Source organism: Neomonachus schauinslandi, chromosome 13 (assembly GCF_002201575.2).
Source record: "Neomonachus schauinslandi chromosome 13, ASM220157v2, whole genome shotgun sequence".
In the NCBI taxonomy this organism is placed as follows: Eukaryota; Metazoa; Chordata; class Mammalia; order Carnivora; family Phocidae; genus Neomonachus; species Neomonachus schauinslandi.
Window position 1 is genome coordinate 73,357,342 of NC_058415.1, and position 13,690 is coordinate 73,371,031.

Below are 13,690 nucleotides of genomic sequence, written 5' to 3' on the forward strand. Positions count from 1 at the left end.
GATCATTTGTTGCAGCAGAAATAACAGCCACAATAAAGATAACCATAATACTTATTTTCTGTACTATATTTTGTAGTTTATAGTCACAACCACTATCACATTTGGACCTAACAAACACAGTGTAAAACAAACAAGGTCTTTTTTTTTTTTTTTGAGGGGGGCATTAATTTATTTAACCACAATTTGTTACAAATTTTATTGTAGAAAATTGTGCATACTCTTGATAACATTTTTTTAAAGATTTTATTTATTTATTTGTCAGAGAGAGGGCATGCGCACAGAAGCAGCGGGGAGCAGCAGGCAGAGGGAGAAGTAGGCTCCCTGCTGAGCAAGGAGCCCGATGCGGGACCTGATCCCAGGACCCTGAGATCATGACCTGAGCTGAAGGCAGCTACTCAACCGACTGAACCACCCAGGCATCCCTTGATAACATTTTTTAATGGAAAATAAGGGGAGAAAATAAAAAGGAAAAAGTTTCTGAACTCCATTACCATTCCCCAGAGAAAGACGCTTTTAATCATTTCTTCTAACACTTTCAGCAATTTTCTATGAATATATGCGCATATATGTATCAATATGTATAGATACACAAATATGTACATGTGTATGACTGTGTAAATTATTTATTTATATGTAAGTATTTTTATATGTTTACATGTATTTGTATACACACAAGAGATCATACTATATGTACTGATCTGCAACTTCCTTTTTTCACTTAATAGATTTTGGATATTCTGTAAGAACTGCTTAAAGCCTACTCCGTGAAAGACCTTAACTTAACCAGTTGTTTAATGATGGATATTTAAATTGTTTCTAGTTTTTACTATTACAAATAATGTGGCAGAAGGAGGAAACTATGTATCTCTATCTACATACAGATATCTTTGCATACTTATGTGAACATAGCAATACAATAAGTTTATACCCATGGAATTACTAAGGCAAAAGGCAAGTGCACTGGGTAGGAACCACTATTTTATAGACAGAATAAAAAGGGTAGTGTAGAAAGGTCATTTGTTCAGTCACCACCTCTTCTAGACTTTAAATAGGGTGCCAGGAAGGACATAAACCTTGGTCTTTAGATTCCAAAGCCACTGCCCTTTCCAACTACACCATTTTTACTTAAAAAAAGAGAAAGAAGGTCCTTGAATTTGTTATTCAAACATATTTATTTATTCATCTTACTTAATGGCAAAAAGGACTCATCAAACACAAAACAGCACAATTTCACTCACCCGCCTTATCTCCACCTCGTACACCAGGATTGAGTCCGGCGACTGAGTCCATCCTACTACCCCTTCAGAGCCAGCAGCACAGGCTGGAGGGATGACAAGCAACCGCTTCCCTCCTTTTCTCATGCCCAGCATCCCATCTTCCCAGGCCTTCGGGAATCAGAGAAGAGGAAAAGCTCATCAGGACACAAGCCTCCTCATAAGATAAAATGAAGTCCCGGATATTAAGCTCCTCTCCTCCACACTTTCAGGTTTGGACCTCTTGAGAGACATCAAATTCAACTATAATCCCCCCTTGGTTATAAGAATATCTAGAATACTGCTTTTATATATGCTTATCTTAGGTGATGAGAGAAATTGGAGGACAGGACAATGGTATTAAAAGAGAAATAAAAGCTACCATTCATTAAACATATTTTCTAAGTACTCTGGTAAGTGCTTTACTTACATTATGTTGTTTAATCCCTAAAACAACCTTATAAGATTAGGAGCATTATCTCCATTTTACATCTAAGAAAACTGAGGCTTAGGGAGGTGAAGCAACTAACTCAAGATCAGATCACTGGTAAATTGTTAAGCCAAGATGAAACACTAGATCTGTGTACCTTTAAAGTTCATGCCTTAACTCCTATGATCTACGGGAAGAAATCTCCAAAAGATTCTGGCAAAAGGAGGCATAAACAAAGCTATGAAGAAAACCTTTCTGTTATGCAAAATGGCAATGAGTACTTTTGCCAATGAGTGCTTCGTAGAGCATCATCAGGTCCTGACATGATGATACTCAACATGTGTAAAATACTCTTTATTCTATAAAGCACTTGCACAGCTGGTAAAGAAAAGCTTCACGGGGCACCTGGGTGGCTCAGTTGGTTAAGCGACTGCCTTCGGCTCAGGTCATGATCCTGGAGTCCCGGGATCGAGTCCCACATCGGGCTCCCTGCTCAACGGGGAGCCTGCTTCTCCCTCTGACCCTCCCCCATCTCATGCTCTCTCTCTGTCTCATTCTCTCTCTCAAATAAATAAATAAAATCTTTAAAAAAAAAAAAAAAAAAAAAAAAAAAAAAAAAAAAAAAAGAAAAGCTTCACAACATGAAGCCAAGTCCCAGACTCCAATCCCAGTGTTCCTCTTGCTGTGTGGTAGTTGCTTCCCACAATGACTGGGAAGTGCTGATTCAAGGCATCTCAAACAGGTAAGAATCACCCATTATGATACAATTCTAGAAGAAACAGTTTCATCTCTTCCCCTATTAGGCTACATGGAAGATTGAATAATTTTAATAATTTCCTCAGAGTCACACGATGAAAAAAAAGAGTGAGAATTAAACAAATGTCATCATCTTCAATATATTCTCATAGGTAAACATTTCCCAAGTAATCTCCCAGATAACGTAAACATTCTTCTCCTCCTCCTTTTTTTTTTTTTTTAAGATTTTATTTATTTATTTGAGAGAGAGAGACTGAGAGAGAGAGAGCATGAAAGGAGGGAGGGTCGGAGGGAGAAGCAGACTCCCTGCCGAGCAGGGAGCCCGATGCAGGACTCGATCCAGGGACTCCAGGATCATGACCTGAGCCAAAGGCAGTCGCTTAACCAACTGAGCCACCCAGGCGCCTACTTTTTAACCAAGCTTTTCCAGACTCAGAAAATACACCCAGGTTAGAAATTTTACAAATTTAATATAAACTAAGCCTACCACAAGTGATAAAGCCATATAAGAACACAGTCAAGCCAGTACCTTGATGACTTTTCCTGATCCTAATTTCAGGCGAAGCAGCTTATCTTTGTTAGCAGTAGAGTCCAAAACCTGCAATTTGATCAAAGTAAATGAGGTCAACCAGTTTCAAAAATAATAGTAATCAGTAATAGTCAGTACAGATTAGCACAGTATTCCTGGAATAAGGAATGTCAAATATACTGGGGGAGGCGGGGGGGGGGGGTAGTTCTTAAAATACCTGAAGAGAAACGTTCACTCACATCATGGCTAAATTGGGACTTGAATGTATATTTTTTTGAATCATAGTCTAAAGCTCTTTCTATATCATACTGCCTTTGGGATATTAAGACACAAGTCCCCTCTATTTATAGTATCTATTATACAAAAAACAAACAACTGTGAGGAAGTTCTAAAAAGAAGTTTTAAGACCTAATCCCATAAGAATAAATTCAAGTTTAAAACCGATATAGGAAGACAAGACCTACACATGAACAATTACCAAAAATGATACTTAGGAAATGGGTTTCCATTCTAAATAGAAGAGATAAAGTGGCACTGAGCAGATTTAACCTGATAGGATTTCATGGCTGTGCCCCAAAAGCAGCCAAAGCAGGGTTCCTAGAAGATTTCTATTTGCCGACAGCAGCAATTCATGGTAATAACACCTTACATATGAAGAGTCCCAGTGTGATTTCAACTACAAATGAACTTGTAGGCTACATTTCCTTACCTGGCCCAGCACGTGATTCTGGAAGAGCCAGCTGGTATAGGCCACTTCCAAAGAATCTCCAGCTTCTACAGCAGGGCCTTCTGCTACAGTGAGGTCCTGGGAGAGCACTGCCTCCAGGGAGCGGGTGCTGTTGCACTTGGCAATGCACACCTGCGAGATGAAACCAAAGCCGCATAAACTCAGTGTAAGCTCGGTAAATATTCACTCCATTATTGCTAATGTTTCCAAACAGTGGTATCCACTAACAAAACTGATTACATGTTTACAAATAAACCATTCCAAAGTCCGTAATCTTGCCAGGAATCAAAGTGCCTAAGAGTAAGGCTTTGGAGTCAGATCATCGGGGTATAGATCAGGGCCACTTACTAACTTGTGGCCTCAGCCAAATAACTTCTGTGAACCTTATTTCATACAGGTATTTTGTAAAATGGAGATTAAAGACTCTGCATGCTTCCTTGGGTAGTTATGAAGATTGAGCTAAATACAAATAGAGTCCTTGGCACTGTGCCTGGCAAATAACAGTAAGTACACAAAAACCATTAGCTAGCATTACTATAAGGATCTTACTGTTTCAGTGTTTGGGAACCCATGAAAGAAAGGAGAGCTTCTAGAACAATTTCAGAAGGCATTTCTAAAGACAGTAAGCTAGAAAAAAGGCCCTTTATAAAACCATGCTACATTCCCAGATTTCCATGCCCACCACCTACAGACTTAGTCATATCATCTTAGCACAAATCTTAGACAAAAGAGTCAAACACATCTTTGTGAATACTTACTTTACTGTCAATTTTTTAACATGGTCTACATTACAAATTTGCTACTCATTTGCTTAAAAGAAAGGTTTCATTATTACAATCAAATAAATGCTACCTAAAGCAATGAGATGTCGTTTTTTACCAAGCATATGAGACTAAAAAAAAAAAAAAGATAATTCTAAATGTTGGCAAAGGTATAGTGAGAGAACAGATATATATATGAAATAGTACAATCTCTCTGAAAAGCAGTATGCCAAACTGTCTACAGAACCAAGAAATATTTGGACTCTTTGACCCAATCTTCCACTTCTAGAAATTTAGCCCGAGGAGATGATAGGGGGGGGAAAAAAGGACACAGAATTATACACAACAATGCTTGCTACAGTATCCTTTATTTCAGACGGAGAGTAATCTAAATGTCTAAAAGTAGGAGAATGGTTAAATAAATTAAGGAACATTCATACTATGCAAATTTCAAAAATGTTTCCAAACAATTTTTCATGAGGTGGGGAAAGACACATTATACATTGTTAAAAATACATATACACAGCAAGATATTGAACTCTTAAAGGGGTATACTTACTTATGTACACTACACATAGAAAAAAAGAAAATATTAATAGTGGTTACTTTGGGCAGTAAGATTTCAAGTGATTTTTTTTAAAAATGCTGTTCTAAATGTTCTACAAGGATCATTTAACTTTGTAAAAATTCTTTTAAAACACTATTTTTAAATGACAGTTTTATTTATTCCTTAAGATAATTTATGAAGTGGAAAATGTTTTAAAGAAGTTTGCATTCAGCCTTTTTTCTCTTAAAGTCTCATTTTCAAGCAATTTCAGTAAGTATTCCTATTATCTCCTTGAAATACAATAAGCTCAAGTGACAAATTTAGTGGGTTTTTAATGCTTGTCACTAACAAAACATAGCAGGTTATGAATTTTCCATATAGTTTCCTAAAATCAAGGGAAATCCAGGCTAGTGTTTGGCCTTTCACAGGAAGAGTAAGATGGTATTACCTGTTTATTGAACTCCACAGCAGCCTTTTCCGACTCAAACATGATGGACCAGTTTTGTCTCTGGTCATCATAAAAAGTGCTATAGTTATTGGGCCGAACCTGGGGAAAGAAGAAATGTTGGGATAACTCAACGACAGGCAGCAGAGTGCAAAAATCTGACTGCTTAAACTCACAGAGAAGGGCCTTGACTCAGGTGGACCCAGAGAGAGATAGGGAACTTTCTCCTTCCCTCCTGCCCTCCAACAACCACCCCTTGGTCTGTTTCCCAGAATGCGGCCAAGAGACCTTCTCGAGAGGCTCTGTTAAGATATCCACTCTGATGTCCAGGGGCTGAAGCAGTAGATCTAATTCCTGCCAGGTACATACAGACCAATTTCTCCTATAAACCCATCCCAAAGGAGCTGATGATTCCAACATGAGAAGTCTTACCATTAGCTCAAAGTTCAGATGAATCCTGGCAACAGTAACTGACTGTTGTTGACTGATGTAAAGAAGAATCCTATACTGTACTCAAGTAAAGGTGGGCCGGAAAAAAAGAAAACCGAAGTTAAAAGGAAATACAAAATCATCAGCGAGATGTCAGGGGTTGTGCTGCATAGAGGTATAAAACTCAAAACTCACTAGATCCCTTAAAGCTTAGGTTTTAAATTCTATCTTCTCACTATCCACTTTCATCTCTTCTCATCTTGGCCTTACTTACTCTTTTACTGTAATTAGCAATTATTTTGTTGGTGTTTTCACTGGTATGAGGGTGACAAGAGATCTACAAATGGCCAACACATACATGAAAAGATGCGCAACATCATTAGTCATTAGGGAAATGTACATTAAAACCATAAAAAAGTATGACTTCATACTGACTAGAATGGCCATTTTTTTTTTTTAAAGATTTTATTTATTTATTCATGAGAGACAGAGAGAGAGAGAGACGCAGAGGGAGAAGCAGGCTCCCAAGGAGCAGGAAGCCCGACGCGGGACTCGATCCCAGGACACCAGGATCATGACCTGAGCTGAAGGCAGACGCTTAACGGCTGAGCCACCCAGGCGCCCTAGAATGGCCATTTTTAAAACGCTCATCTATTGCTTGTGAAAATGTACAATAGTACAGCCACTGCGGAAACAGTCTGGCAGTTCCTCAAAAAGCTGAACATAGGGGGGCCTGGGTGGCTCAGTCAGTGAAGTGTCTGCCTTCGGCTCAGGTCATGATCCCAGGGTCCTGGGATCGAGCCCCACATCGGGCTCCCTGCTCGGCGGGGAGCCTGCTTCTCCCTCTCCCTCTGCCTGCCCCCTGCCCCCGCTTGTGCTTGTGCGCTCTCGCTCTCTCTGACAAATCAGTAAAATCTTAAAAAAAAGAAAAAGCTAAACAAAGAATTACCATATGACAAGGCAATTTCACTTCTAGTATATACCCAAAAGAACTCAAAATAGGTACTCAAACATATACTTGTATGTCAATGTTCACTGTACCATTATTCACAATAGCTGAAAGGTGGAAACAACCAGAAGTGTCCATCAACTGATGGATACATAAAATGTGTTACATGGGCGCCTGGATGGCTCAGTCAGTTGGGTGACTGCCTTCGGCTCAGGTCATGATCCTGGAGTCCCAGGATCGAGTCCCGCATCGGGCTCCCTGCTTGGCAGGGAGTCTGCTTCTCCCTCTGACCCTCCTCCCTCTCATGCTCTCTGTCTCTCATTCTCTCTCTCTCTCAAATAAATAAAATCTTTAAAAAAATTAAAATAAAATGTGTTACATACACACAGTGGAATATTATCCAGCCCTAAAAAGGAATGAAGTTCTGATATATGTTATAACATGGATAAATCTTGAGACCATTATGCTAACTGAAATAAGCCAGATTCCGTAAGTGATTCCACTTATATGAAATATCTACAATAGACAAATTCATAGAGACAGAAAGTAGATTAGACATTACCAGGAAATAATGGAAGGCAGGAAGGGAAGTTATTGCTTAAAGGTTACAAATTTTTTTGCTTGGAGTAATGAAAAAGTGGAAATAGATCGTGGTGATCATTGCTCAATATCATGAATGTAATTAATGCTACTGAACTGTGTGCTTCAAAATGGTTCAAGTGGCAAATATTATGTTTCATATGTATTTACTACACACACACACACATGCACGCATGCACACACACAATCATAGTTAAGCAAATGACTAAAATTCAATTCCACAGGGGAGGGAAGAACTATGTCGGCTGATATACAATCTTGCACCAAAAAAGACTTTCCTTATCCTATGTTAGGCAGATAGAATGAGGGGCTGAAACCTCAATTCAATCTGATCATAGATTGAACTGCTCGGGGAAGGATCAGAGATTTATCAATAGTTGGTCCACTTCTGGGCTGCCCCTATTCTCAAGTATTTATTATCTTCCCTGGCTTTTGGTTGAGAGCCTAGAAGCTCTCTGACTCCTCGGTCCTGAAAGTTTTGCCCATCATAGATTCTGAGCTGAATTCTTTTTTTTTTTTTAAGATTTTATCTATTTATTTGAGAGAGAGCGTGTGAGCGAGCAGGAGTGGGGAGAGGGGCAGAGAGACAAGCAGACTCCCCACTGAGCACAGAGCCCGATGCGGGGCTCCATCCCAGGACCCTGAGATTATGACTTGAGCTGAACTCAGACGCTTAACTGAATGAGCCACCAAGGTGCCCCTCTGAGCTGAGTTCTTTAGCCTCCTCCCCATGAAGTTCAAAATCTAGCAAATGTATTGAGAGGAAAGTTGTTGCTGTTGCTTATTCCAGGTACCAGCCCTATAGTAGGACTTTTATCTCCTGTGCACCACGAGATGAAGAAGTTTCCCTCTGCCTTTCCGGCATAGCCCCTGGACTTCTGCACCATCCCAGAACTCTGCAAATGTCCCATGGGGAAAAACCAATCTTGTGCTTGGAGCTCCTCTAGTGTCTGCCGGTGTCTCTTCCTCTCAGTAGCCTCTTTGATTGGGCCATACCTGACCATGCCATGACACTCCTAGGCATCATATCAGCGAAAGAACCAAGGGAAGGAAATAGTCAGCTCAATGGCTTTTCCCTCTCTGAAATTTTAGTTCATCTAGTCCTCATCATTTCCACAGCTCTCCAGTGAATTTTAAATATAATTTTTGCAATTTATCTTCTTTATAATTGTTGCAGTGGGAACTGCTGCCTGCCACAACCTACTACCTCCTACTGGTGGTGAAGGGTGGTGAAGTCCCAATACCAGATTTTTAAAATCCAAATGGCAACTCCTAATGAATTAATACATCTAGATAATAATCATGGATGGCTACTATATGACAAAATCAGGGACAACTAGACATCATTTACCTCTAGACAGGAGAATGAAAGATTTAAGGGACATAACAACCAATTGCAATGTATGGACCTTATTAGACCTGATTAAAGCAAACTGGAAAAAAAAAGAGACAATCAGGTAAATCTGAACACTAGCTGGTAGTAAATGAGATAAAAAATATTAGGGATGCCTAGGTGGCTCAGTTGTTAAGCGCCTGCCTTCAGCTCAGGTCATGATCCTAGGGTCCTGGGATCAAGTCCCGCATCGGGCTCTCTGCTCAGCGGGGAGCCCACTTCTCCCTCTCCTCTCACTGTCTCTCCTTCTCTCTCAAATAAATAAATAAAAATCGTAAAAAAAAATTTTTTGTGGGGTTTTTAGGTGATAATTGGATAATGGTTATGTTAGAAACAAAAATCCTTGGGATATATACTAAAGTATTTACATCTAAAATTGTATGCTGGAGATATAGTCAAAATACTCTGAGCAGAAGAAGGAAGACAGGCTGGAATCAAGATGAAATAAGATTAATAACTCTTAGAGCCTAGGAATGGGTTTCTGGGGGTTCATTATTCGAGTCCCACAATTTTTTTTTTTTTTAAAGATTTTATTTATTTATTTGACAGAGAGAGACACAGCGAGAGAGGGAACACAAGCAGGGGGAGTGGAGAGGGAGAAGCAGGCTCCACGCAGAGCAGGGAGCCCGATGTGGGACTCGATCCCAGGACCCTGGGATCATGACCTGAGCCGAAGGCAGTCGCTTAACCAACTGAGCCACCCAGGCGCCCCGAGTCCCACAATTTTTATATGTGTTTCCAAATTTCCACAGTTAAGTTTTTTGTTTGTTTGTTTTTAATACGAATGAGTGTTGTCTATTACATTAGTTACCCTGAACAGGTCATCTTATCTGTGTCTCAGAGTGTCTTAGGAGCGTGGCCCTTAGTTCACTGGACCTTTGAAATGCCAGAATTTCTTATGCTTCTCTCAACAATGTTTAAAACATTCTGGAGCAGAATTTTTTTTTTTTAAGATTTTATTTATTTATTTGACAGAGAGAGACACAGCGAGAGAGGGAACACAAGCAGGGGGAGTGGGAGAGGGAGAGGGAGAAGCAGGCTTCCCGCTGAGCCGGGAGCCCGATGAGGGGCTCGATCCCAGGAGCCTGGGATCATGACCAGAGCCCAGGGCAGCCGCTTAACAACTGAGCCACCCAGGCGCTCCTCTGGAGCAGAATTTGAACCTAGATACAACCCACATAAGGAAATCAAGTCTTGGGGCTTCTAGCCACATTTCTTTTTGACCCAAACCAATACTATGCTGTGCGATCCACTGCCCACCTCACTGTCAAACTTTCAAAGGATAAACACCGGTCATTGATTCAGGCATAAAGACAGAATGCTCTAAGTAGAACACTAAGTGTTTTTCATTACCTAACAAAGGGATGTCCTTGGTAAATGGTTTACTCTAAAACTCTCCCAAGTCTTTAGTACCATATCACAAAGGTCAAACTGAAAAGATTTTGCATGGTTGGATTTGTTTTAATGCACAACAGTAAGCAAGATGTGACTATGAATGTTACTATGTACCTCATATTAAAAATTCACATTCAAAACGATCATTCTAATCCTCTGACACATGAGACATTGGGCGAGTCGAGGTAAAAACTAACTCATTAGTATGATATGGGACACCTGAATGTACACGAGACATGGGGGCATTCTCACCTCTCTGGCTGTGTGATTCCCCAGCACTGCAGCACCAAACTTGCCCTGCTTTATATATTGACCATTTGTGCTACAGAAGCAAGAAAATAATAGGTATTAATACTTCCTTAAACTAAGTAGAACAGCTTTGTCTTCTGCCACAGAGAAGTGAGGAATCTAGTCATTTAGCCTCAAGAAAAGGATAGCGGTGAACAGTTTATAATTTAAAGCTCTTATACAACTTCTTTACTCTCTGAATATCTATTCATGGTATCTCAGTGGAGTGAGCACTTAAGAAGGCAGTTGTTGAGGGTACAAGCACTTCCTAGAGAGAGTATACAAAACAATGGCTCTGCAAAGTTGTATGTGCAGAATTCTCTAACCGAAATGTTAAAAAGCATTACTGATCCTCTGCCTATGGAAGGACTGTGCAGCCTAATTGTGTAGCTCCTTTGGCCACCAACAGAGGCTTATTGAGAAAAGACAGGAGCTTAAGCCAGTATCCCACACCCAACTTCAGAAAGCATTCCTTCTCAGCTACTTACTATCGATACGCATGAACTGCTGTTGCAACCAACACGGTGGAGGTGCCTGTTGTAGTGGGGGCTGCTTTTGCTGGCACCTGATTTCCTAAAGATGAAGAAGAAAACAAAGATGTCATTCATGTCTTTCTTAAAACTGATTTTTAACCACTGAGGCAGCTTCAAAATTCTCCTTTACATCTTACAGTTGGTGGTACAATGTTTTCATGGCCATTATCTTTATCTGACCCACAGAACAGCCCTATGACCTCATCTGGGAATGAGGACACGGGAGCTCTAAGCACCCAAGTGCGATGACACGATGATAGCAGCGAGCCCAGGATAGAATCCAACTCTGGTTCCACTCCAAACAAGTCTCGGAGCTGGACAAGAGGCCCTGCCCAGAAAGCGAGGTCATATTCCATCTACTTTTTCTTTTTCCAGTATTTTGCCAGCTCTAATATAAATAAAATTACTTCTCCTTCCCTTATTTCAGGCTAGAAAATTAATGATGATATTCAGATCATATTCACTACTTCACTTTTCCAGTGATTCAGGGTAACACTAATGTTTTAAAACAGTGTATTTAGAGAAAACTGCATATTTATACTCACCACATTTATGTGTTGATGGAAGAATAGTGAGAACATTGGCACAGACATGGAAACCAAGAACTTACTTTCAGAAGTATCTCTGTTTGATTTCTTTCTTTCCTTTTATATTTTAAAAACAAGATGACAGGCTTAAGATGGAGTCACTTATGCTAAGTCCCAGTCACCAAATTGAGACTTACTGACAGATGTCACTAAACTGAGACTTACTTAACAGTTTCGGCTCTCCCTGAAATGGAATCTGAAACCAGTCAATCAGGAATTCCCTGCTCAGCATTAGTTAGGTCATCTACATGACAGATCCCTGCCATCCCCTGAGGAAAGCAATCTTGCAATAATCATCCTGCTTTTTTGCCTACTGTAACTTCCTTGTTCTTGCTCCCTTTTGCCTATAAAAGTCATTTTGTGCAACTCCTCAGAGCTCCTTTCTACCTGTTGGATGGGATGCTGCCCAATTCATGAGTCATTTAAAGCCAAAAAGATCTTTAAAATTTACGCAGTTGAATTTTGTTTTTTAACAATACTGACACATCTTTTTGTCTGATTATAGAGTACATGTACTCTATAATATGTAAAACTTAGCAAATGCAGAAACAGATAAAGAAAATTAAAATGACCTGTAGTCTCACCAATTAAAAATAAATGTTAATAATTTGATGCATTTATTCCTGGTCCTTTTTCAATACACATAAACTTCACAGCTTTTTTTCTTTTAGTTTTTAAATGAAATTTATGATATAATTTGACAACCTCCTTTTCTCATTTAGTACTAGTTTTTCTTTTAAAACAGTCTCCAAGACAAAGATAAAATAACCCTAAAGATGCTTTTTGGTGGTTACATAAAATACTGTATTATGACTTGGCCAGAATTTATCCAATGTCCTATTATTTGACATTTCTTTGGACTGTTTCCAATTTTCCTCCATTATAAATAATGCTGTGGTGAACATCCTGAAAACATACATCTTAGTATGTATCTCTAATTACTTTCTTAAAATAAATTCTTAAAACTGGAATTATGGGGTGAAGGAGTGTAAAACATTTTAAGGTTTTGTTACGTCCTGCCCAAATGCCCTTGAGAAATGTCGCACCAGTTTACAGCCCCACTAGCAGTGTGAATATGCCCGCTTTGCATTCTTGCCTACAACAGGAGACGATCTTTTTAAAAAATCTTTACCAACCAAAGAGGGACAGTAGGGAAAAGGGAAATGCCATGTTACTGTTGTTTTCATTTGCATTTATTGCTTACAGTGAAGCAGAGATTTAACATTTTCTATAGATTTGTACTGGTCCTTTTGTTTTGTTTTGTTTTGATGAATACCCACCTACGTTGTTTGCTTGCTGTCCTAGTCTGGTCTTCATGTTTTCCTTATTATTTTATAAAAACCTACAACATAGTTGTCAATTCAACCAGTACTGTCCAGTTGTACGTCATTCGACAATAAAATTTTTCTCCTGATAAGCCAGCTGTTAAGAAAAAAAAGTAACTAAGGCCAGAGGCAGGTTATCAGGACAGGTGTGAAACACTGAGAAAAAACACTGTCTCCCCAAGGTCAGCCTAGCATCCTCCTTCAGGTTAGTTCTGCTTCTCCCAGTACGCTCTCATCTCGCTATCTAATACCCTAGAAACGGAAGGTTGCTCATGGATTTGCTAGAAGGGTAAGTCAGATGGGATCTTCTCATTGGCTCAGCAGCCCTTCTTCTCCGAAATCAGTACTGCAGATTCTGAATGCCCCACCGACAAGGACTTCTTTTAATATGTACTTACAAATCTTTTTTTTTTAGTAAAGTTTTTTTTTTTTAAGATTTTATTTATTTATTTGACAGAGGGAGAGAGAGGTTTTTATAAAATAATAAGGAAAACATGAAGACCAGACTAGACAGGGGGAGTGGGAGAGGGAGAAGCAGGCTTCCTGCCGAGCAGGGAGCCCGATGCGGGGCTTGATCCCAGGACCCTGGGATCATGACCTGAGCCGAAGGCAGACAATGACTGAGCCACCTAGGTGCCCCTGAGTAAAGTTTTCTTGAATTACAGTTGTTAGTGTCTGTTCTTTTCCCCTTCCTTTTTTTTCTTCTGTGCACACGCACGCGCGCGCACACACACACACTTTCT

General features: G+C 39.7%; 1 protein-coding gene across 1 annotated transcript in view; it reads right to left on the reverse strand.

The window, feature by feature from the left end:
- The window catches only part of FKBP15 (FKBP prolyl isomerase family member 15), a 61,193-nt gene that overhangs the window by 33,047 nt on the left and 14,456 nt on the right, over nucleotides 1-13,690 (reverse strand). Inside the window, exons 3-9 of the mRNA XM_021691450.1 lie at nucleotides 10,991-11,075; nucleotides 10,467-10,536; nucleotides 5,881-5,955; nucleotides 5,452-5,550; nucleotides 3,678-3,827; nucleotides 2,969-3,037; nucleotides 1,239-1,385 (exon numbers count right to left, since the gene is read on the reverse strand). Coding sequence (XP_021547125.1) covers nucleotides 1,239-1,385; nucleotides 2,969-3,037; nucleotides 3,678-3,827; nucleotides 5,452-5,550; nucleotides 5,881-5,955; nucleotides 10,467-10,536; nucleotides 10,991-11,075 — 695 coding nt within the window. The remainder of the gene's footprint in view (nucleotides 1-1,238; nucleotides 1,386-2,968; nucleotides 3,038-3,677; nucleotides 3,828-5,451; nucleotides 5,551-5,880; nucleotides 5,956-10,466; nucleotides 10,537-10,990; nucleotides 11,076-13,690) is intronic.